The 26,483-nt window shown below is 33.7% G+C and overlaps 2 protein-coding genes across 4 annotated transcripts in view; both read right to left on the bottom strand.

The window, feature by feature from the left end:
* Positions 1 to 21,935, bottom strand: part of LOC140747968 (junctophilin-1) — a 41,226-nt gene extending 19,291 nt beyond the window's left edge. The window contains exon 1 of one of the 3 annotated variants that reach the window (XM_073080641.1): positions 21,509 to 21,935. In XM_073080641.1, the coding sequence (XP_072936742.1) occupies positions 21,509 to 21,738 (230 nt within the window). In that variant the 5' untranslated portion in view covers positions 21,739 to 21,935. The remainder of the gene's footprint in view (positions 1 to 21,508) is intronic. The other 2 variants (XM_073080639.1, XM_073080640.1) reach the window with 2 other exon arrangements.
* A 586-nt stretch (positions 21,936 to 22,521) lies between these two features.
* On the bottom strand, positions 22,522 to 25,956 carry LOC140747970 (probable palmitoyltransferase ZDHHC24). Its single transcript, XM_073080642.1, has 2 exons — positions 25,811 to 25,956; positions 22,522 to 25,263 (listed from the first exon to the last, which is right to left on the bottom strand). The coding sequence occupies exon 2, from the start codon at positions 25,159 to 25,161 to the stop codon at positions 24,319 to 24,321; it is 843 nt and encodes a 280-aa protein (XP_072936743.1). The 5' UTR covers positions 25,162 to 25,263; positions 25,811 to 25,956; the 3' UTR covers positions 22,522 to 24,318.
* Between the last annotated feature and the right edge of the window lie 527 nt (positions 25,957 to 26,483).

The raw sequence follows: 26,483 nt of genomic DNA, 5'->3' as shown, positions 1-26,483 counted from the left end.
CGTTCCAGCTTAGTCCTCAGGGGTAGCGGCGCATCTGTGGCCGACCTCAGGTAGGAATATCTAATTCTATCTGGGGTTGATTACAGATGTCCATGGGCGGCAGTAGCCACTTACCATCAGGTGGACTGCATGCTCGTCTGCTAGAGGTGAGGCGAATATGCTGGAACAGGTTCAAGGACTAGGTATTTTACCGGACTAGGTCGGACCTAGTCCAAGTTTTAATATGTACTTAGTCCAAGAATAAGTACCTAGTATTTTATGGGACTAGGTGGAACAGGTTTCTAGATCACGTATTTTAAATACTAGAAACAGGCATACCTAGTCCCAAATTTACCTAGTACAACCCATCTCTATCGTCTGCTACTCCGATGTTACAAAAAGAAAAAAAGTAGCATGCAGTGGCTCTTACTGCGTGTACCAACATACACAATCTACGGTAATGACGAGGGCTTAAGTATGTATAAAAGAACAGCATTGACTTGTCTGTCTAGTTAACATAAACTAAGTAATTCATCGCACTATGAAAAGATATAAATATCATTTGCATCTGATCGCTTACAAATGTCAATGAGCTGCCGTAATCATTGACCATGAAGCGTTCAAGCAAGGCGTTCTCATCGATTCGCTATATAAGGAACAAATAGGGGTAATTTATAATTCTTATTAACATCACGCTTTTTAAGTCTTCTGAATAGTGCTGTGAAACGCGGTACGTACTTACTACGGTTCACATCTGTATTTAGCACGCCAGGGTTGTACAGATTTACGCGCTTCATAATAAATAGGACATACTAATAACTAACTAATATACTTTCCATATTTTTAGAGATATTTTCTCATATCCTATCATCGTCACTCATATTGTCCTACTGCTGGACACGAGTAGGATACTCGTGCTCGTGCTCAGGGTGAGAGGGATTTAAACCATACTCCCGGCGCTGTATCCTTGAGTTTTTAGAAATTACAGCAATGCAGATTTCGTCACTAATATCAAATGGTTTTAATAGCCACTTAAGCAAGTAATTATTAACTTTTAACATGTACATATTTTTTAAAAATCAGAAATTTGTACCTGGATTTTAAATCTTCGACCCCTCGAATGAGAGACCGAGTTTCTAATCACTAGGCAATCACTGCTGCCATTCCTATACCATAAATTAATTTAATTCTGTTAGAATTCGGTATCATAAATTCATATTAAAATATGAATATTAAAGAGTGTTCTGAGCAGGTGCACATAAATTTATAATTTTAATATGCATAGATATGTTTGTATTGGTATAAAATAATATAAATATGGCAGAGCCGTGGTTCGACAGGGTAGGTATCACTGCCGCACTATTTTCTAGCGTGAAGCAGTTTTGCATTACTATTTAAGAGTAATGCGACCATCTTAGTCCCCAAAAGATGCAACGCGTCGATCACAGGATCGACTTTTTGCCAATCCCACACCCCTTTTCTAAGTGGGTGTGGTCACAGATGTCCATGAGCGACAGTGGCCAATTATCATCAGGTGGACTCATTTGCTACTTAATCTTATAAAAAGTTAATTCGTTGCATACTGAAGCACATATCTAAATACAGACAGTAGAAACTTAATGTTTATAAGCGATCTCTACACGCTTGGAGAGGTTTTTTAAACTATGGAATTCCTTACCATCCGTCGCGCACAGTCACTAGATTCTTTCAAGTGAAGGAATTTTCCCTAACACTTTAACCTGATATATATTTAAAACATTATTATTATTTGCATTTATTTATCCTACCGTTTTTTTCCTATTCTGTGTAATACCACTATCTCTATCCCTTATTTTCTTCACCTTCTACGCTAGCTGCTGATATGTCCAAAGACAAATTCTAGTTAGTATGTTTTTACATTTATACACCCCTACCCTTTATTAGTGGAAGAGATCGCTTTTAAGTCATAAGACCGCCTGTTGTACTTTTCATTATAGGTATGTGAATATGTGTCATTTATTAGTTCGTGTACAATAAAGCAATTTTGTATTGTATTGTATTGTAAAAGAAATATTATTCGGTTCTGATACAGTCCGCTAGGGGCGATGATTGGAAATGTATGGGCAAATACGTAAACAAAACGGTCATTTTCGTAAAAACGTAAAACCATACTGAGGGTACTGTTGTGTTATTTATAATACCGTACAAAGACACCTATTGGTCCGACTACGTACTCATGAAGCCACTAAAACTGGCAGACACTAATAAAACTAGACCAAAACCAAACAAAAGTTAAATTAACAATGGTTTTTATGTCGGTCGGTCGTGTTTTTGGTTCTTTGTCACACTTCCTTTATACACTTAACTGAAACTTTCGAACTTATGTTTCTTTTATTTTCTTATGGTACGTATTTTTTCAATAAATTTCTTTTATTTTAATTTTTACTATTTTTAAATAATTTATTTTTAAAGTAGTACAGCCACTATGGTTTGGTCCGGCAGATCCTAATGCCAACCTGATCTAGTACGAAAAGGTGCTGCGGTTCTGTGGAAGGGTATGAATGCAGGCTATCTTACATAGTAGGCAAATCCGGGCAACTTCAGATAGTACTTTTTCTATATAAAGTTGGTCACAAATTGTGATAAAAACTATGAATCTAACTTATTTATGTGTTTTTTAAGTATCTTCAATTCTTAAAAAAATAAATCCCTTTTAAGCAAAATTGTAGGTATGCCTTATCTTATTTATACGGGACGATCTTAAAACAAATTGACCGACTTTAATGGGACCTTCAAGCAAAGGACCTTATAAAATATGAGTTATAACATTTTTCCTGAAAACACTTAGGATTTTTGCTTAATAATGGAAATCCGTACATGAGAAAGCTGGCGAAAGCTCGTTCATTATATAATAATAATGAAATATGGAACCCAGCAGTATTTGATTTTCATGTTGGTATGCCACAAATTTTCATAAATTGAACTAAAGCCTAACTAATACAACACACGACGGCCAAAGGTCATGTACACTCATCAGCACAATTAACTGCCCACCTTCAAATTTGTGTCTTATATGTAACCATAGATTAGTAAAGATACTTCGCCGCCTTGAAATTAAGTGAAGCCACAAACGGCTTATTAGTATGTTCTTTTTTTGAATTCTTGACAAATAATAACATTTTTAGAGAAAATTTACGAATAAATAACTAATACTGCGTAATTTATATAATAAATAAATAATTATTTCAAATATTTTAGGGACATTTTATCACGGAGACGTGGCAAAACTTTTTTACGCAACTATTTCAATTCTCAAAACTGGGTACATTTTCTTGTTAGGAGTGAGTAATCTTTACTAATCTACGAGTATGTATGTAACTTATAATGATTCTAAGTTACGTTATTTTGTTGTTTGCAGCAGGAATTGTGAAAATTATTTATTTATTATTTATGTATCTCTATACGATTTTCATAATACAGGCGAAGCTTTTAAAACACAACTCTAGGCAAAAAAATAGATTTTTAAACGAATTAAAGTCATTTTCAACTAACAAGCCGCAATTACGTAGGCAAATTTTATCGCGTATTGCGATTAACTGGCGTATCCCCAGCCGTGCACGTTCCACTTTGACACGGAAGAGCATTATAATGTGAAATAAACAGAAGTAGATATTACTATTTCACTGAATTTTAGTAATGATAAGAAAATATGGAGTAAATATCTAATTAAGGGTGTTACATAAAAATCATATTAAGTAGCTTATAACCGCATTTTTCCGAGAAAATATATTTTCTTTGCTTTTATAAGGTACTTGGCTGAACTTTACTTTGCATTAATTGTGAAATTGACACGAATGTATTATACAGTGTAACATTGAGAGATGCAGTTTAACGATTCTAGGAGATCAGTACCCTTACGAGGAGTTTTTACGTTTCGACAAATATGACTGTTTTGGTATTTGTTTACCTATTTACCCATACAAATTCCAATCAGCGCCCCTAGCGGATTGTGCCAGAACTAGGAAATCGTATTGGCCCATACGTAAACAAATACCAAAACAGTCATATTTGTGGAAACGTAAAACTCCTGGTAAGGGTACAAGTCAGGGGCGTGTATGCTTATTAGGTCGCGATCACCGTACCTATATTGTAATTTCATACATTTACATTTAATTTTCCTTTTACATTTTATTTTGACCTGTAATTTCTAAGCGAATGAAAAGCAGTACATGAATAATATAATAACAATTAAACAAAATACGCTCTAACTTCTGAATTCAAGCAGTTTTACCCCAAACATACATTTTAAATTATGTTGTGAAAGTTCAACCGTCCACGCAGGTGGAAAGTAATTTATTTTTTTATGTAACGTTGGGAGTTCTGATTTTTAGCAACAAAAATAATTATACCGTAGTTATAAAACAGAAGTAATTGTGATGCCATCAATCTCAAGTAGGCTAAATAGTTTATTATCATTAACTACTAAGTAGTTAACAAATATAAGTATTTGTCTATAAATAGTGCCCTTTTTTACACAGCTAAGTAGTAATTTATCATCATGAACTACTTACTTGTTTATAAATAGAGCCCTTGTTTAATACAGGGTAATCATGGTGTTAACAAAATATACAATGGCATTTTTAACCTGCTGTAAATCTCTTTATAAAGATACTAATAACTATTATAATAGGGAGGTGGATACCTATTACAAATTCGAATATTTAGGGTTTATATTGTTGTTATACCTATCTATATGTCTATGAAGTAAATTATAAACCTATTTCGCATCACATACATGCACGCACTCATACATACGCATCTAATACAAGAGTGTATAGGTAGATACTTTAAAGGACATTTTAATTTCTCATGAATAAGCTGTTTAGTACTTAATAAATTTGCTTTTCCCCATCAATGAGCTATTTTGTAATTCATTATTTTTGATTTTCCTCACCAATAAACTGTTTTGTAATTAATTAATTATGTTTTCCTCATCAACAGTCTGTTCTGTAATAAAGATTTTTTTTCTTCATAACTTAACTGTTTTCTAGTTAATTAATTTTGTTTTTGTGTAACAGAATTATTGGAAACGAATTTACACGAGTTGCATGAGACAATAGTGCATTAGCCCAGCTTTATCTTTATACGCAGATTGTACTAATGTAAAGGAATGATTTATTATCTACTATCGGATACTTGTATACAATCCTTCAAGTCTAGATTTATTCATCGTAGGTACTTATTATAGAACCTATAGAATATTAGAAAACCTATTGTTAGTGTCGGAGTGATGCCAAGAAACGGTAACATTATGTTTTAAAATCCTTATATCAGTAAAAAGTATGATTCGTTGAATAAATTATAGATAATAAATCATAGATATAGATACATTTTACAGTTTTTATAAGAAGTCGGTTAGAAATACTTTTCATTCACCTTATAAATTCATAATGAGAACTGTATTCACTAATTTAGGCGTTATATCACCTTATAAGGGAGAACCCTTATCAAGGAATTTGCTGTCAAAGGTAAATGGTAAGGTAAATGCAACAACACGGCATTTGTAATTCTAAATGAGACATCACAAGGAACTCGCATAGCTAAGAAGCATTCATAATTCATTTGCCTCCAAACTAGAGCGATTTATAGGGCGGTTTCTTTGAGAGACGAATCCCGAGCTTTGGGAATAGTATTATTACGGAAGTAGAGAGGAGAAACAGAATGTTTTACCTAGCTAATGAAATTCTGATTAAATTTAAGCCACTTGTTCCGTTATTTAATAGGGATGGAACACATCCGGTACTCGTTAATATCTGTATTTAATTGATACTCGGTAATTGAATGTTGCATAGTTATGCCTGTTATTAATAATAATAATTAATCTATCTAATTTTTTGCCGATCAAAGATCGACAGTGAAGAAGGTCTGCAGGAATAAGAGTCAAAGTGTTAAAAAAGAAACATATCGAAGTTCCGCTAATATTGTAGTAACTATAGTTACTAATTTGAAAAGAAAATAATGAAAAGTCAATGATGTATCATGTATTTACCTACTCATAACAACAATAACCCACTTTCAAAGAACACAGCGGTATTGAACTTAAAAAAACGTTACTACCGAGATAGCCATGCTTTTGCGAAAAATATTCGATCCAAGAAATGTAATTGAGTTACAGATTTTTCAAAATATAACGACATGGCACGATGCCAAAAAAAGGTTCCTGACCCCAGCTCAGAAGAATTGAGCGGCGCGGCGTGCGTGAAATTAATCGATGAAATAAAAATCACGGAACACGAATGGACGCTTCCGGGGAAAATTAAATATTTAGGTATTGCCCCAATACTCCAGTTGTGTTCCGTCGGAGATCCCGGAGTTCTCCACCAGGCGTTGAGGACGGGGGGGTTTTAGTGCGGTAAAAATCCCACATAACCCGGCGTCGCTCCCACGTCGTCGGGTACCTTTAGAAGGTTTTCCCCTCGTAAACAAAAAAAAAGGTAATAAATACCACAATAAATACCACAATGTTGTGGTACCACACCACCAGGTACCACACAACTTACATAGTACCCTTACAGTCCGTACAGTATTGTATAGAAATATATTTCTATAATTATAGTCGTCTGAAGGGCCACTAACCTACTTTAGGACATTTAACTTCCTTCAACGGGGGAACAATCTGTCGTTTATTTGGATTAAAGATCAAAAAGATTTTTACGCAAAATTTCTTATAAAAAATTACGTTTGTAATTTTTAATCTTTGACCAATCGTAGAAATAATGATGTATTACAAGTATACGAACTTAGAAATTGGTAGTCATTTTGGAATACTAGACAATCATTAACAGAGCATTCCTGTTCTACGTAGGATAGGTTAAACATGGACGGCTAAGACCATAGACTTAGAATTTTTTCGCTACGCTATGACATCCTATATCTATGGCTAGGACCAGTTTACAACATCATATAGATAAAAAACAAGTATTTTCCGCGAAAAGAGTCGCGGGCAAACCTTGTTATATGCGTATTATTTCTCATATTATAATACTGCGGGATCTAGTTAAGGAATTTAGAGCGAAAGAAGAGCCCTACAACCCTACCGAGCTTATTGATGAAAGCTCATTAAAGAAGTACCTGTATGATTAAAATGTAGGTAGGCATGTAATTAAATACGAGCATAAATGATACTGATCTTGAATGTCTCAAGAAGCAATAATAAATATAAATGTTTCCCAGTAGTTTACGAAGAATCAGTAGTAAGTACCTATCTACTAATAGAAAATAAATATTAGTCTCTGACGAGAAAAATAACGGGTCGCGTTATTTTAAACGTATTAAATCAAATTGTAACATCTTTTGATGTTTTAAACCGGTCCACTCACCACATTCTTATAAGATGAACTTTCTTTTTGTGTTGTGTAGTGTATGTTAGAAATATTTTAAAATCTGATTGAAACTAATGATGTTGTTCATCTATTCCTTCTTCTATTAAATTCGAGATCATTGCTGATACTTAATTCCACCAATAAAATGGTTGGTAATAAAATTAAATTCAAATGTATTCTTTGTCTCTAATTATCATTATTTTGCAATAGCAAATATGCCTTATATTTATATATGTACTATTATTCATTACAACCAATCTACGTCGCTTATGGACTATTAAAGAGAGATGTTTTTGCACTTTTACAGAGCTCCATGAAGTCGAGTCCTGGAAATGGCTTGAGAGGAAGCTACTTTCACATCTTATACAAGTAGGATAAAAGACAGCGCTTGGATTGATGTTGCTGTCCGTACACATGGATCTCTATCCGTTTGCAGATTTTAGATCTTTTTATAGAGTGGATTTGAATAAATTGGAACTTCGGCGTCACGTTCGAGGATGGCGCTTTACCTGTGTAATAAATACCATTTTACCATTTCATTCTCACAATTATCGATTTATAAACATAAACTAACATAGCAATTGAGACGACAAAACAAAGGTTCCCTATTGAAATTATAACGAACTTTATGGAGGAGCAGAATAATTAATTTAGATTATTGGATGGGAGTATCGTATATCGTCTTTGTGTATGTAATAAAAAGGGAATTGTAGTATGTGACGTATTTTCATTGTTTTCTCTTACATTGCATGGTTAAGAAATTACCACATAAGAATGTAATATATTGTAGTCAGTGAAATCGAAATTAGTGTGAAACGTATCTACTTGAAGTATTTCAACTGGTCATCAATACTTGGAACGTTGATTCAGCATTGAAGAGTTGCTGTTTCTTCGTGTTAAAGATTTTAAGTAGGTACTTACTAATCATTAGCTACCTAATCTATCTGTATGTATCTACATCTATATGTATCTTAATCTATATGTACATACATACATCAACCTTAAATTAGCATAGAAATTCTTATAATCGCTCGTTAGGTGTCTTTATCCTGTGTAAGATACGTAGAAAAAAGTTTAGTGTACCTACTTTAGAGATTTATCTTGCTTTATTAGATAAATTTTAATTAACCATGTTTTTATTCATTTGAGGTATTACATTAATTAATGTAATACAGTAATTAAATAAAATTAACATTTCATTAACACATTGAAACGATATTCAAAAACATTACTCAGGTAAAGTACGTTGTGGAAATCCAAACATAGATACAGGTAGCAAAAGCTAGTTATTAGGTATAATACTTATAGCAAATAACTAGATTTTCATCGTAGGTGTTATGGAATAAACACAGGAGTCTACTAGAAGTCAAGGCTCCAATTGAAGTGAAGAATAACGATAGATACGTACATATTTGTAGCGTGTTCAATCAAGCGAAATGTTTCTGAATACGTAAACAACAGCGTCACGTGCGAGCTGTTCAATTGAGGTCAACTATTGGGCTAGACTTTACAAACAGTTCAATAACGGCTACATTACACATTTAAAATGATAAAGCTTTGTACAAAATCAAAACAACAGAATCCTTAATGAAAAGGTCACCCCTTCTGTCTCAATATTTATTAGCCCTTCTATGTTCTTCTTGAAGAACTACTTTAAGGCAGAATCATATGACAAGTTTTAGGTAAATTCTCATGGACAATATCATTAAAACATTGGTGTAGAGTTGGTTTGCCTAGCGTGGGACTGATGTTAAATTTGCCGCCCCCATAAGGATAAAATAAATTGCCGCCCTATTAAAAGTTTTGCCGCCCCTCAAAATGCCACCCGGGGATAGAACTTAAGTTTTAAATTGGATCTAATATAAAATACACGTTATATACGAAAAGGCTGATTTTGGCCCCAAACCGTGTTGCCCGGTGTGAATCGTCCTCTCCGCCCTTGACATGCGTTTGTTTTAAAGGTTTACACATCATAAAACTCCTGTACATTTTAAAGTTTGTTCATGAGCAATGACGACCACTTAATACAAGGCGGACTGTTTGCAAATTTATGGAATGGGAATATAAAAATGAGATAACCAACAGATACTTAAATCAAACACGTGTATCATATTGATTCACTTTAGCCAAAAATTCGAACCTACACGTGACAGGTATGTCATTGTAGAGACGCCAATTTTTGGCATTGACGCGATCATCATGACGTAATGTAGCATTTTTGTAGAAAATGAATAACACATTTAACAAACTCCGACTTGTTTTCTAGGAAGAGCCACAACGCATAACTTTCCTTTTTTCTCTTAAGAAATAAATGATACTTTATTCTATAGGACTTGATATTATTAGTATTGTAAGCCGGTGATCCAGTTAAACGAAAGCTGAAAACGAAAGGTATAACAGGAGCTCGTCCAGCCAACCACTGGCGTCGACGCCTATTACACTGATAAAATTTTTTAAAAGTAAACTATGTACCTATCGGAAGTGGATATATATTAAGTCCTTAAATTGTTACTATGCGTAACAAGTAGTAGTTTCACTGTGATCGTAAGCAATATTGGCAACTGGCTCTTTAGTAGTAGAGTAGTTTGCCAATAGGGTAAGTATTCAGTTTTATGACACGGTTCTCTTACACCTCACGACTACGACGTAGGCTAAATAGTAGCGTTTCGATTCCGGTATCGTAGCCTAAAACCAAAACGTTATATACTCTTATCTTATATTATTGTAGTTCTACAATTCTTACAAGAATCCAAATAGAGTAGTTTATATAACTATTTATCATCAACAGATGTTTTCTCTCCGCATTCCATACATTCCGCTTTTCTTCCTACACAAATAAATTGAACGTTTTTGTTCAATTATCTGAACGCGTATATATTTTTTACTTAAACTGTTTGTTTTGGCAGATAATCCGAAATAAAAAAATACATTTGTTATTTTTCATATTTAATATGGTGGTAGCGGAGCCTTTAAATTTAAAATACTTATAAACAACTGTTGAAATGAATCACCTACCATGAAAAAAATAACTTATGTTAAAGTAATTCTCATAATAGTAAATTTTAAACAGTTTTTTTGCACCAGCGTATCTACATATTTATTGTATTCAACGGACTTAATTATTATTAACTATTCTGACTGCGATTCCGACAAACCAAAATTTATAAACTCCGACTTTGGATCCGATATTACTACCTCCGTAACAACTATAGTTTACATTCAATACAACTATACAAACTTTACGAAATACTATAGGTACCTATAGAAAGAAATTTAGAAATGATTAGAAGACACATCAAATTTTTACATGAAACTAAACCTAAATACCCTAGAACCTAAACCCAAAATTACTCAATATTTAATCAGCATTTATGTAGTGCAATGTGTTACTATTATGATAAAACATACACTGTTTTAAACAAAACATGTGTGTAAACTATATAACAGAACAATAATGTCAGTTATCATGGCTGCCAAACACTCAATGCATCAGCTCACGGTGATGGTAATTTCCCATTGCTTTAGCAAACAAACAGTGAACATAACTTATTCACAATATATACAAACAAAACGTGTATTTGTTATATGAGAAACAGAACAATACCAACTGCCTCCAATGTATACCTTCATAATTTGGTGTTATAGTTCAACAGAAAGAAGATTATTAGGAAAGACCAAGATAAAAACCCTCAAAGTAGATCTGTAACCGACTAAATGAAAGACCTGCTTGAGATATCCATCACAAAATGCCGGTAACATTATTTTAGTATTTTAAACACTTTTGCAAGATTTGTACCAAAGCTGTACCAATACAAAGGATGATAAGAGTAAGAATTATTCTAAATGAACATATTATAGGAGCATTATAATACGACATTACGTTCAATATCAAATAGTTATTCAACAGGGTCATTCAGAAATTACGTTTGTAAAAAAAATATTAATACCGCACACAAAAAATAGGCACGTAGGAATCAAGATTATTCCTACGTGCCTATTTTTTGTACGGATACAAGATTATCGTACTGTATTCGACCTGTACACATAATGTGCGTTAAATTTATGTAAGTTTAGTATATTTACACATGTAAATAGTTAGCAATCGGCACCTCCCACTCATGCATTATTTAAAAATCAAAAGATTTTTGTTTGTGCGGAGATGCAGAATTCAGTAGACTTATATAATTAGGTATATCAGGTCTGTTTAAACAAGTGCGATGAATCTTTATGTGTATCAAAAACCATCTCGTAGAGGTTGAAGTAAAATTGGCACATAAAATAATTTAAGAATGTGGATCCCTTGAAATTAGTGGGCTAATTTCTCAATTGTACATTAACTCTATAATGATTACGATTACGAGATATATGAGACTGTTAATGTGTGTGTGTGTGTGTGTGTGTGCATTAAATATAACATATAGAAAATATCTGTAGGTTATAATTCGTGGAGTTTTATTATCCGTGTTATAATTAATTCAGTCATTAATGAAGCCAGAGAGAATTAAAGTGCAAAAGTATAAACAACGATCGAAGACTGCTTCTTATTCTGTTATTAATGCTGATTTTATATTCTTATTAAGTTAACTACCTGTTTTGCAGGTATCTTCCCTGGGCATCTTTTTTTATGTAAATCAAGGAAATGAGAAGAATAAATAGTGATCTAGGTGGTTTCAATATGGGGTAGTTAGAGATATTGTTCAGATGAATGGTGTACTTATCAGCTATTTAATCGGCTATTACAGTCCTGACAGAGTTTGCTGATACGTAGCTATTAAATACGTAGTGTTATCCGAATACATAGGTTCATACCGGAACGCGCGTTCTAAATCACGGGCACCTAAGGGATAATGCTCCACGTAATATCTCAGATACGCTAGAGTCGTATGAGCAATTCGCAATACGCAATGTTGCAAGTATTTAACAAATATATTGAAGACTTTGAAAGCTCGTAGTGTAAAGCGTATATTTGGTACAAAATGTGTACAATTGTACCTTTTATGTTACATTGCCTGAGACGCGCGACGCATCCGCACTTGATCGCCGCTCGATATTCCTAGCCTACAATGTATAGCCATGAGTGATTTTGAGTTTATGAACTTTACAAAACAAAATCGACATCTGGCAGTCTTAGTTTGCCCAAAACCTTATATCTCTGAAGGCGATAGGTATAGGTAGAGTCTTGGACGATATTCGGGATTTCACGTAAAATCAGCGTGTCTTTGTTTTATACGTAAACATCAAAACTGTCGCCACTCCTGTTAATTAAATAAATGACTATTGTACATTCTAAAGTAATAAGTAACCTCATAAGTAAATTATTTGTTAAGGTCATAGTTTGTGACCCGGACAAATAATAGTCAGTAAAGGTCACTGATAATGGTAGGTGAAGTGTTTGTCTGCATTATAAATTAGTACACAGGTTCTCAAACTTATTTCGTCTTCCACCCACATAGAAAATTGAATACTTTCTAGCGCCCTCTACCCAAATTTTCCAAAAGGACATATTAGAAAGCGTTTAGAAAGGCTAACCAAACAAAGCAGGAATACGGTCAGGGAGGTGATGGGTTGCTCAACATAGGTTTAGATTTCAGTTTCAAATATTATTAAAACACAAATCACTAAATTTTCATTTTTACGCATTATTGTCGCGTTATCGCTCACTTTGAGAAATACTGTACCAGTTGAATGTACTACAACGTTCTATTAAACAATAAATTAAAACTTTAACACCTAAAACCATAAATGTCAGAACACCCAGTCGTTTACACACAAAATTCTTAAGTAAAGTTCACGGAACTTTGTTTAAAAAGAACTAGAAAAATAATATTATTTTTCATTTGCCCTTAAAACTCATTTTGAGGCTAAAAAAATAATCGCACCTGCTGTTATTTTTAGAGAAGTTACCTAAATGAATGAGTAATCACTTTTAACATTTTAAAATTTTTATGTAATAAATAAATAAAAAATGTTACATTTATCTACCTATTTTAATTTAATATCTAATTCATGGATTGACTATTTAAAATCAAATGAATTGTCAGTTGGCAATTTTATGAAACTTCTGGAAGGTGTCATAAGATTGCATAACCCTATTATACAACTAAATAATTATGATAAGAGCTCTTTAAAGTTATCATTCCATACAAATTTTATTAGAGAATTCTACTGAATTATCCAACTAGTATAAATAACTGCGTGTTTAAGCTTACAGTTCTTACATTACTGACGACTAACTAGCGTTCCTCATGCAGTCATGCATAACTGCAGTCGTTTGTCTGACGGTATGGGGAGAAGTTTTTCAAGAGTTAGCGTCATTAACCCTTCCCCGGCGTTTTAAATTTTTTATGGGCTCTACAATATGGTTAAAATAATAAAAGAATTCGTAATAAAATAAAATACGTTGAATGGCTTGCTTCTTCACTGAAACAAATTTGCTATAAATGACGAGAAAATTACTAAGAACCGAAATAAGGAATATTTAATCGATACAGGTCAATAAAGAACTTAAAACTATAAGAGATAGAAAAAACGTTCTAAGGAACTATAAAGTAAATTGACAAATGACAAAAATTGATCTGCTGCTATATGCTGTATTTTAAAAGATTTTAAACATTTAAAAGTTCAATTGGTTATTGCAAATTTTTAAAATCTGTTACCGCAAAAAAAGGTTCGTCTGAAGTCAATCATACTGACCCTGAAACCTGTGATAGAATGTTTTAAACTAAGACCTAACAGCTCAAACACGCTAAACGGCTAACATAGAAACAAAGAACAAAAAAAGACAAACTTTTACATTAAATAAAAATAATTTAACTACAAATAATTAAATAGATTCCTGGAAAGCCACGCCGGAAAAGCATCTATACAAAATGCTCAGACAATTTTGTACGGTCTGAAAACATGCATTTTTATTCGACTACACAGGTATTCAGACTATTCACTGTCTGTGAACTATTCATTTCATAAAAGGTCTTTTACGCATCTTTCACCATTATGAAAAGGAACGTACAAAGAGTGGAACGTTTGAGCAGGGAGCGGAAAATATTTCGTTAAAAATGTTTAAGCTTTTCTTCCGACTATGTAGCGCTACCTTTAACTAAAGCTTAATGTGCAGAACAATAAAATCTGTTCTATTATGAAATAAGTAAGAATCTTAATAGCGGTTCATACAAATCATCAACTGTGTGCAGTGATTCGTGAGTAACACTGAAATTCCTTTCAGTTTTTATTAGTTGCGGTGTTGCGGTAAGATAATGGATTGGTCTGTTCTGCACATGAGTACGAGCGGTACAACTCAGCCTAACCGCTATTTATAGCCGACCAGTAACACATTCTGCGATAGCGTAACTGAAAATTATAAGTCAAGCCAACGGACGAGCCCTACTAAAACTCCTACTAATACTGACCTTGGGCGGCGATCGAGGGTGTTTGGGCAGTTAGGTACCTGACGAGCCTTTTATTATGTAGATGCGTAGATACGTATAAAGGTAGAGATATAATATCATTATTTTATATAATATAATTATTGTATCGAAGCATAGTGGTGTTTTTTGTTCTTCTTTCTAGCATTCCCAAGAAAAAGAAAAAGGTTTGTATGTCAGATTCTGTTCCCTTCTGACCGAAACTAGGTAGTAAGCTATGGTAGTAGGGATGTAAATTAATATTTTTTGTTTGAAGAAAACATATTTTTTAAATTACTTTCGCTCGCGGCTCAAGCTGTGGTCATTGACAATAATTGGCATGTTTTATAAAAATGTACATAATCTCTTTTCACCGATGACCTCATAACTCTCCATCATCAACGTATTGATTTGAAATTCAAGTTGTCATTTCAAAATCCATAACCATAAGAAGCAAATATTTAGTTTACTAGTTATTTAGAATTTTATTTTATCTACTTACTTTAGAAGCCATGATAATATGCCCTCATTGTTATAATATATAATTATCTAGATTTATTACGGACCCATGTTTAAAAGTACTTATTGTTGGCTTTTTAAAAGAATTGTCTTCCCAAGCGTCGAACGCGAGACGATGCCAAAATTGTATGGATCTACGTACCTACAACCGGATGCACCTATAATTATATTAGTTTCAACTATACTTTTCATTGTATGTCGTAGCTTCTATTATACAATAATTAACTACGCGTAATGATCGTACTTAAGAGTAAAAGTGAACTTTGTAGTAAAAGATTTACTCGCTGTGTAATGAGATTTCTTGACCTGGTTCTTATGGCCCCGATTTATTCTCAGGTAACCAGATGCATGGCGGTTTCTCCAATGATAAACATATACATTTTGATAAGAACAAAATGAATTTATGTTGTATCTTGTAAAAGGCATATATATGTCATATATTTGCCTTTCGTTATAAACGTGCAGTATGATTGTTCAACGGGCTCTTCTCGTATGAAATGTAAGACAAAAATAGTACATTCTTAAAAAAATGCTTTTTCTTTTAGTTTGCTAAAGGAAGATTATAAGATCGAACAAACACACATAATCGCAAGGCAGATGTACCTACTGACACGAAGCTTCAAATTTACATTCTAGAGAGAGGGTGGGCAATGTATTTGTCATTGACCTCTGCTTGGATTTCTGTCCGTTTTGGGTTACATTCTGTAGCGGATTAAGAGGGGGTGGGGGGGCGTAAGGGGCGGGCAGCTCCAGGCCCCTGGTCCTGGGAGGCCCCAAAACACAATGTTATTAGCAAAAAAAAATTAATCGTATTTGCGAATAAGTCAATGAGACATTCCGCCCCGGGTTGCCAACGATCTTAGTCAGCCACTGGTTATATTACCAATGGTATTACTGGATGTTGTATTATTATTTTTATAAACAAGCATTTGCTTTTGTTTTCTCGTCTTCTGTTCGAGTCTTTCTAGAAAACTCTTTTATTAGATACCATACCATTACCATACCATTATATTTTATAGACCCAAATAATGGGGCTGCATAAAAAATAATTAGTACCTACGCTATCTATGCGTGTCCGCCATAGGATTTAGAATAACGCCATTACAACGTATCATGCATTGTCATCCAAACCAAACGTTTACCAAAATTTCAGTTAAATAGGTTGGGTTTAACTGATTTAAAATTCTGTCGCTAGATTTGACCCTCTCATATGTAATTACGGAGTAACAAAGCAAGATAAAAGCTCGTAGGAAATACCTAACATCAAGTTCATTGCACTCTACATTTTCTACCTATTTACATAAGATTTATTTAGGCTCTTGATACCAAATTAGCTGTCATTCTTCTTTAGAAATATAACATTATTTTGACACAGTTTTGTTTAATCTTATACTTATTTTTGGTAAAAATAAATTATTATAAGGAAACATTTTTTTACAACACATCATTGTTTATGATATTCAATCGCTTGCAATGGGTCTGTTGACCCATATAGTTACTATAGATAACTTCTGAATACCAAGAAGTATGTCGAACTATTACAAAAATAGATAAAATCTACACAGCTGTGCATAGATATCACTATCGTCCAAACATTTTAGTAAAATGCGATATTGTTTTCACAATGTAGTATAAAAATCCCAAAGAAATAGTTACGTACCTACTGGAGAACCGGACTGAGGTTATATAAGTGTTTTTTTAATAATATATTGCAATGCCCGTGAAGTTAAGCTGCCACCGTGGCTAACGGATTCGTTAGTAATCATCCTCAGATAGGATTAGAGCTTGACGTGCTTTTCTACCCCTTTCTCTCACCACATCAGCATAAGTACAGAAACATCCAATTTCTATGTTTCTATGGCGTGATGTTTTAGATCACAGTAATAGTTAATGTAAACAAAGATTAATATGAATTAAAGATGTGTTTATTGGGTCCAATTAAATTATTTATGTATTAATTTTATGACATTTTAAATAAATAAGAATTAAACTACTTCAGTAGCTTTTTTTATACTCGTACCTAGATGTTTTTTATGTAGTTAAATAAGCCTAAAAATATATTATTATAATATAAATGTATTTTATCTAATAACGATTTATGACAATTTTAGTAAATGCCAAATATTTCATCGTTACACTAATTGTAGAGTTTTAATTGTACGTGCTACGAGTAGCCTCGGCGTTATTAATTGAACATTAATTGTTATCATAACAATCAATTATAAGCTGTTCGTTTATCGCATAAACTAATTCACTTTTATGACTATACACTACTTATAAAGGCTTAACTGGATCTAGAAATCGTCATGGGAGTTAATGTAAGCGCGGAATGAAAACAGCTACCATTTCATACCTACCACTCAAGCCCTATAGTGGTTACAACAGGAAAATTACTGCGCAATCATAAGTTACATTTTATGTCCATTCAATTTACATTCAAGGATGCCAGATCTTTTTGAGTAGGCGTATGACTAATCGTCGTCGTTTCGAAGGTGGGTGAAGATACCATGACGATGGCTCTATGGGCAAAGTTTGTTTTGAATCACTCCGTAAGTAGATAAAGTGACGTAGGTGGGCAAAAGTGGTAGGTACACTGGTATAATATTCGCCTAGCATGAATAAAATCAATGTAGGTACTGTTTGCTATCGAATTATTATCTTTACATATAAATAAAATTGGAGTGTCTGTTTTTAATATTAAAATAACCGTTTTTTACATACATATGAATATACAATATACATACACCAAAATAACATTTTTTTAAATTTTTGTCAGTCTGTCTGTTTGTTCTCGCTAGATGTTTGATCTCGAAGGGGACGGTTCACCAAAGGCACCAAACACATTTAGGGGGCAAAAATAGCGTATTTGTATTATTTTACGTGTGTATCCTAAAGGAAGACCTTGAAATCAAATTATGGCTCCGGGAGGCACATTTCAAAGACCATTTGCCTTGACGATTTTTTTTGTTTATGATATTGTTAGATTTCTGAAACTGCGGGGCACAGGTAGATAAAAAATATAAAGCACTATTCAGTGGCGGACTATCAGATTTATATCTTTCTTGTTCATGTTTTACAACAAAACCAAAATACTATTGATGGCAAAACGGTATAATGTAGGTATGTTCATTAGAATCATATTTGATATGATTACCTGAATAAACGGTCTGGGCATCTATTTGTCGTATCATTCAGATATTACTATTAATTGTATTAGATACCTACAGGGTTTTAAGTATATTTAGATTTAAGGACTTACAACAGTCATTTAATATGTATTAAAATATAGAGCACCGTTACCTATATATTATGTAATTTTGAGTACCTACTATGATACTGGGCAAGCGTGGTGATTTATGGCGTAAAGTTTTAAAATTTTATCCCAAACCTGTATTCTTGCTATGGAATTGTAATGAAAAATTAAAAAATATTGATATATTCTAAAATATTAAAAAAATGAAGAACAAATTAATCAAATATTTTTTTAAGTCCTAATCTATCAAATTCAATCGACTACTTATATATGTATATGTATAGTAGTCATATACCGGACATGGGGAAGAAGGGTTATCCACGATTTATGACCATATGGTAATAAGTTGTTTTTAAATGTCAAAATTAGATGGTGTCATTATGAAGCGACAATCTTGACAATGTCTGCTCTACATCATAGAGCATAGGTCTGTATAGCATATTTGATTTCTTTGTTATCTACCAACTTATGATTTATATTTCCGAATAACCAAACTAAACCTTCACACACAGGTGAGTTAGCCGTTATATTCCCAGGTCTGAGTCAATAAATGAGGTCGCAATGTTCAAAGCTCCCTTTTAGGTCAAGGTGAGGGCCTATACCTTTGTTTTGTAGCGTTGGTACGTGGTCGCAGGTGAATTTATAACTAGGTACGCAAGAATGAAAAAGAAACTTATTAGTGGCCCACTGCAGAACAAAACACTCTTTGTGTGAAAGTGTGACCCACCTCGCAACCGCAGATTGGTCCCTTAGAAATGCTAGAGTGTAGTGTTTTCATCTTCTACATTCAGATTTTTCGCGATGTTTTTCTTCGAGTCAAGAGGGCAAGACTTCAGAAATATGAGAAAATGTAATTTACTATGTAAAACATGGGTTGATATTTTGTACCCTAAAACAGAATTAGTCATACTATTTTGTCAGTTTTAAACTTTTATAGTTTACTGCATACTTTAAGTAACCCAATTTAAGGAAACGAGCGTATACATAAGAAACTAGATAAGTACCTAACCTACTGCATATTATGTTCGGAATTCCAACAGAGTACTTAATAAAAACAATATTAAATATGTCACTGTTTTATAAATGCGGGGGCGCGATCCCTAGAGGCTCTCGGTTAGGTGTAATGAGGTTCGCTGTTTGTGGAGTTCACGTGGCTACGTGGAGGTAACGTCGCATCACATTTTCATTGAATAACATAATACAATACCCTCTCTAATCACAGCTCTAATGGGACACTTTCAGATTTCAGGTACCAGGTTTTAGGTAGCGCCACATTATGAAAATTTGAGTAAACCTACTTTTATTATTCAGGGAATAAGAAGAATCATCCGTAATATTGACAAAATCTTGCCCTGGACATTAAGGAGCTTAACAACACTCTCTAAGTATAGATGCCAAGTAGGAATATAAACGTGTTGTTTAAGAAAACAATAAAAAGTATAATATGGAAAAATAAGTAGAACATGTACAAAGGGGATCACGTTACAATATGTTTAAGGTTATTGTAGTTCCGTCTTGGTTGAGTGCCGGTTGGCGTAGATAGAGTTTCCTACATACACGTCGTGAGGAAAACTTGTGGAAAGAGAATGGAGGTCAAAAGAAAATTACAATGTCGGGGGCCACTCCGATGGAGCAATGACCGAAGGAAGTGGGTTACATTGAGACAGCACGCTGCGCAAATGTAGACCTGGCACAGGATCGCATTCTGCCAGAGCCACGTCTGTACTTAAAGTCAATGTAATTAAATGAAATATAAAATGATTTAAATATGCTTTATATTACAATCAGGTATTTATTAAATAATTAGGTTAAATCTAATTGGGATGTTAAATTTGTCGCCTGAAAAACGAAAAAAAAATGAGATAGGCATGTAGTAACAATCTGATTTTGAGCCTTCATAGATAGATGGAAACATTTGAAAAAAAAATCATGTATATGGCCAATTAGTTAACTATAATACAATAATTATATGTAACTAACAAACAATAACTAAGCGACTATTAAAAAACTTTTACGATGTTGACGTAAAGTTGCTTTGTGCAATCAGTTTTAGGTACTATCATCTGCAATGCAACATACCTACTGGGCGATTGGGCTTTCCATGGACTTTCCAAAAAAGATTATTGAAATGAAAACTTAGTACTCATAGGTCCTAGTAGGTTTAAGTCAAATATTTCTTACATGTTTACAAAACAAAATGTAATAAATGTTTTTTTACTAGGCACTAGTTATGTTTTTTGCTGTAGGTGGTATCTATGAAGAATAAATATTATAGTAAACGTTGATAGATATTCTTGAACCCAATCTACTCTAGGTACCTCAAAAGATCATTGCCTTTAGGTGAAGTAGCAATTTTTATGTGCTTATATGAACCTCTTAATTCATTAAAAAGGTTGCAGAAAGAGTAGCTGATAACGCAATTTAGGATATAAAATTGATACGTACCTAATCTTGGACCGCTTAATTTCTGATGTTATATATAAAAGACGTCTAATGATACAAAGCAAATTGATAAGAACCAATGACAACATTATAAAAAAGTTACAATTAAAGTATATCTCGTTGTTATCTAGGTCCAGATATAATGTCAATAGTATGCCTGAATCTAGCTCATTTCACTTCAATAGTCACATGTCAACTCTCGTGACTGAGACAGTGAACAGCTGCACTACATTGCCCTCAATTACGATTTATAAAATCGCGTTTTGCTTAACAGCTTGCGTCGGGTTCTTAATGGATGTGTCCACAATAATGATGATAGGTCAAATGACATCAAGGCTAGAGCGGAGTGCTTAGTGTTATCACTTATCGTTATCAGTACCTACAGATCGATATTAATATTTTCTTCGCGATTAGACCATCAGGCACTTTCACCGCCGTTACACGCGTTTTCTAGCGAAACACCGAACTCAATTATTAATAGCAGACTATTTTTGGAGCGGCTTCGGACGCGGATTTCGGGCATGTGCGAGGCCCGGGCGAAGACACTATCTCACCTGGGCCAGGTGTACACGCCGGAAACTTCGAAACCGTAATGCCAGGAGCCCGCGTAAGCTCCTTTTCCTTTTGGTCCTGTACACACACCGTGGCCGTGGGCCTTGCCGTCCTCCCAGCCGCCACAATATGTACCACCATCGTCAAAGTCGAAACGGCCACCGTTGAGGCCACGCTGCGGGGGGTTTCCGCTAGCGGCGTGCGCGGTGTCGGCTAGCTCGCTCGGCTGCATCACGCGAAACCGTGGTGCCGCGGAGGGGAGGGCCTCCCGCGCGCGCCCTCCACCGAGCTCGCGGTATAAATAAACATCAGCTGGGCATGTCGCGCCGTGGCGCGCCGCCGAGTGAACACCACTCTGGTCCTGCGCGAGGAGCACTGCCGGCCGCGCGCCGGCCGCGGCCGCCCGCCCTCCGCGCCCCGCCCGCCCTGCGCACTGCGCACTCCACGCTACACTGTGCGCTGTGCGCTTCACGACCACCACAACCGCCTAGCTCTACACAATACTATATCAACATAATACTGTCAAAAATTATGTGCTTACACGACATTGACACACCTCTATTTACTTGAATAATGAGGAACCTCATACATTTTTTTGGTTTATATATTCGAACTTTAACTTATTATTTACTTTTACTTATTCCTAATAAAATTAATAAAACGCCATAAACAGCCGGGCGTAAGTGGTTACTCACCATCTCGCAAGGGCCTGCCACAGGGATTCTCTTTGAGGATATTCTAGAGATAATAAGTAAAGTTACTAAAGCCATATTATACAGTCTTAATTATAATGCAGCCTAGTAACAGTGTAGGTAGTAGCAGTGTAGGTAGTGCTGCTGTATCAGTACAGAGGTATTGGCCCGACCTTTATAACAATTTTCTTGTTACTAAGTTACCTACATATATTTATCTATGAGTAGATAAAATAATTATACAATTACATGATGGAAGAAATAATTATGAACAGCTTAGTTATGTAAGTATTGGTGCAAAAAAAGTAATGCAAAAACACAGATTCTTAAAATAATGTATTTATTGATACTAATAAATAAATCTAAATTATTATACTCCCTTAAGTACGTCCATAAATGCAGTTCCAGTATAGCACCAAAGCATTTGGTCTGTTTATTATTTTATAATTTGGTATTATAGTAAGTGAGAGCAGTGGGGAATTACACAGGTATTTCAATAAGGTGTCAATCTACGTAAATTGATTCTTTGGTTGGCTTACGGATTTTGTTACCAACTTATGTTCTGTTTATCTATCTGACATCCTCAGATAAACTACAGGTGAACATAGGAATGAACCTCTCGATCTGACCTGCGCCACTCCGACTGCTCCTGGCCCATCTAAATCCAGTGGTTTCTAGCTGTATTCATTCGTGGACCATTTAATATTTCTTAGTTTTATATGGTAATTAAACGAGTTTATAATACAATTTAACACAGATACGCTCGTAATTCTTAAATACATATAAGGATTCGAACCAAAACATGATTTTATAAGTTTCTTAATTTCGTATAATATGCCAACTTCTCCGTATATGATTTATCATTTTTTATGAATATGCATACGTAATATAAAGGGCGATCCACGTGGCAGACTGGTCACCATACCTACCGGTCTGACACGCAGTGTCCCGAATTCGACTTTCCCCTAGATAATAATTATGAAAAGGTATTTAACATCGTCCTAAAAATGAGATTCATTTAAACAATATCTCAATTAAAGTTTAACATAAAATACGTGTACCTAATCATTGGTTAAATTAAAATGGTTAAGTACACTTGTATAATTAACAAGACCTGATTCATAATATAATAACTTCTTCAGATTATTAGGAGCCTTACTCCCGTCAGTCTCATAGGAAAGTAGTACCTATACGGGCACTTTTCCTGTCTTATGTTTTTATGCCCGCACGCGAGTCTACCCGAACCATAGATTAGTAAAGATACTTCGCCGCCTTGAAATTCAATAAAGCCACACACGGCTTATTAGTAAGTTCTTTTTTTGAATTCTTGACAAATAAAAACACTTTTAGAGAAAATTTACGAATAAATAATTAATACTGCGTAATTTACACAACAAACAAATAATTATTTCAAATATTTTAGGGACATCCTAGCACGGAGACGTGGCAAAACTTTTTTATGCAACTATTTCAATTCTCAAAACTGGGTACACTTTCTTGTTAGGAGTGAGTAATCTTTACTAATCTATGACCCGAACATGCATCTTATCGTTTCATAACCACACGCATATTGGTCGCGAAGAGACGCACATGAATTCTCGGGTTCGACGCGCGTGCGGACTTACACACGCGCGTCAGGAAAAGCGCCTCATATATTACAAATTGTACAAATGCAACTTGATGGCTGACACTGACATCATATTGTGTATTTCAAAAGTAACATTATTTTTAACAGAAAATTCAAATAGATCGGATAATCTCACCACTTCCATCAATTCCATCAAGAATTTTGATTGCTGTTTACATTGGATACTAAAACATAAGATAGTATAGATAAGTAAATTTTATATAAATCAATTCTGTACCATGTTTACTTACAATATATTTATGAATGATTTAACATATTAAATAACAATTGACTATAATCAATTAATTGGACCTACCTATTGCAATCTCATATTGGTTTAATGAAACTCTAGAACATCATTTGGTCAGTACCTATCTATAAAAACAATGACTCACTTATGTATGTCTGACATTTTATATATTGAATTTCATATAAAACATAATACAAATCCATTACTGTTATAAGTCACATGAGTATGTACAGGTCATGTTATCTAATTGTACTTATCTTCAATAGCCCATTCCACACCATTTCCTGGTAAAGGACTAACTATGAATGGTGAAATCCATGTCAAATACCATCTTGCTCCAAAAACTTCCACAATATTGGAATGCCAACCTTTATTATATAAATGCTCTTTTTCACACAATTTTCTTTCTGGAGTTACTCTACCTTTCAATATATTGTTAAAGTGGTATAAAAATAGAAATCCTGAAAATGCTCCTACGACAACATTGATCACAACCAAAAATACATACAGGCTTTCCGTGCAAAAATCTACCACGAAACTGGCAAGAGGAAAGACGAACTTCACTAACACCAGACCATGGTTCCATGTGACAAATTGTGCTAGAAACTTGATGTTATAATAAAAAGAATACAACATCGACAGAAAGATATAAAGTGTGAAGAGAATAAAATATCTATGGTTAAAGTAACCCACACAACAAGCAAAAAAAGTACAATGGTGGTCTCGTTTTAAAATACATATGTTACAGATATTACAATGCCATGCACGAGGTGGCCTCAAACATTCACATGAAGGGCACATTGTCCATTTTTGCTCATCGGGCGGCCCTAAGTACCTACCCTTAATACTAGTATTAGTAAACATTCCATATATTAAATTGCCTAATATGTTAAACAATAAAAATGTGGCACAAAAATAATGAATAAAATATGATACAGTCCATTCTTCACAAACAGCCGGTAAAACTATACATAGTTCAAAAAAGAAAAAACCTGGCACTAATAAAAATACTAATGCCATATAAAAAATATGTTCTGTGAATCTTTTTCGGTATCCATTCTGCATACTTTCAAACTGTATCAACATAGTGAATAATCTTATCAATATCCTTTGGTATATATAATTATTCAATGATATTTCTGTTAGATTCCAATACTTGATCCCTTAGATGTATCTAATGGCCCAAACCTGCAAAATAAAGAGAATATATTATTGATTTATTTTAACTAGAATAATATAAATTTATAATTTATATCTTAGTAATCTTGTATGTTTTTCGTTCTATTACTTTTAATTTTAATTAACTTAGGATAATGTTATACATTTTACAATAGTTACTATATTATAAGTAGTTTACTATAATTAACAAAGAGGTTAAGATTGTTTTAAAAAAGTCACTGGAAAGTATGAAGTTCAAAACAACTTTATATATTAATATGAATAGTCAGGAGGCACAGCTGACATAAGTTCGGGTATTTTGAACAAGTAATTTACGTAATATCATAATAATTGAGAAATGATATATTATACATGTAATCGGTTTTTAATTATCATCGAATGGTAATGTACACTTTTAAGCGTTCGAAACTCAATATCTGCTTAGTATATAAATGCAATTAAATTACGAAATAAAATCTGATAACTGTAGTAAGTATTTTGGTAAAAATGCACTTAAATTATTTACTATATAGTATAAAAAATATGTATAACCTTATTCTTTATTTACAATACTTACATATAAATGCCATAATGAACTTGCGTGCAAATTGTCCTCAGTTTTATATCTGACTTGAATTGATACAACAGTAGTAGTAAAGCTTAATAAATAAATATCGTTAAATTAAATATTATTAATTTAAATTCCGTTTACTTTTAACACTGACTAGTAGTCTGACAACTTATTTGAGTAGTCAGTGACTACTCAAATAAGTTGTCAGATGTCAAATGAAAATGAGTATGATCAGCTTTTGTCAATGTCTTTGTCAAATAGTGTTGCCCCCTTGGAAGAACGACGAGCTGAGTTGTCGGCAAAGAGTATAGTATCTATACAGGAAGTTGTCGGCGTAACTTGTCCTTTCTCCAAGTTTGTCGCTGGCGATAATTAAGTTCGGTACAGACACGGAACAATAAAAACTAGAGTATGTTATATAATAACGTCTATAATAACTCGGAGTAGTTATTCTATGTATAATAATTTTAAATATATTTTTAATCTGTGGACATAATATATTAATATCTCGGGTTAATATAAATCCGTTATCCCGTTATCCAATACATTTCCCAGCAAAACTTTCAGTCCTGCGTAATGTGAATTGACCTTATGTTAGTTCTGGTGAAATATTGATAGTAAAATATAATCTATAGTATTTTTAGATGTACCGAGCCGATACCGAAATTATTTCGGGCTT

Source organism: Epargyreus clarus, unplaced genomic scaffold (genome assembly GCF_041222505.1).
Source record: "Epargyreus clarus isolate Ecla_fem2 unplaced genomic scaffold, WU_Ecla_fem_2.2 ptg000015l, whole genome shotgun sequence".
In the NCBI taxonomy this organism is placed as follows: Eukaryota; Metazoa; Arthropoda; class Insecta; order Lepidoptera; family Hesperiidae; genus Epargyreus; species Epargyreus clarus.
The sequence above is the reverse complement of the archived record's forward strand: the minus strand, read 5'-3'. Positions and strand labels throughout refer to the sequence as shown.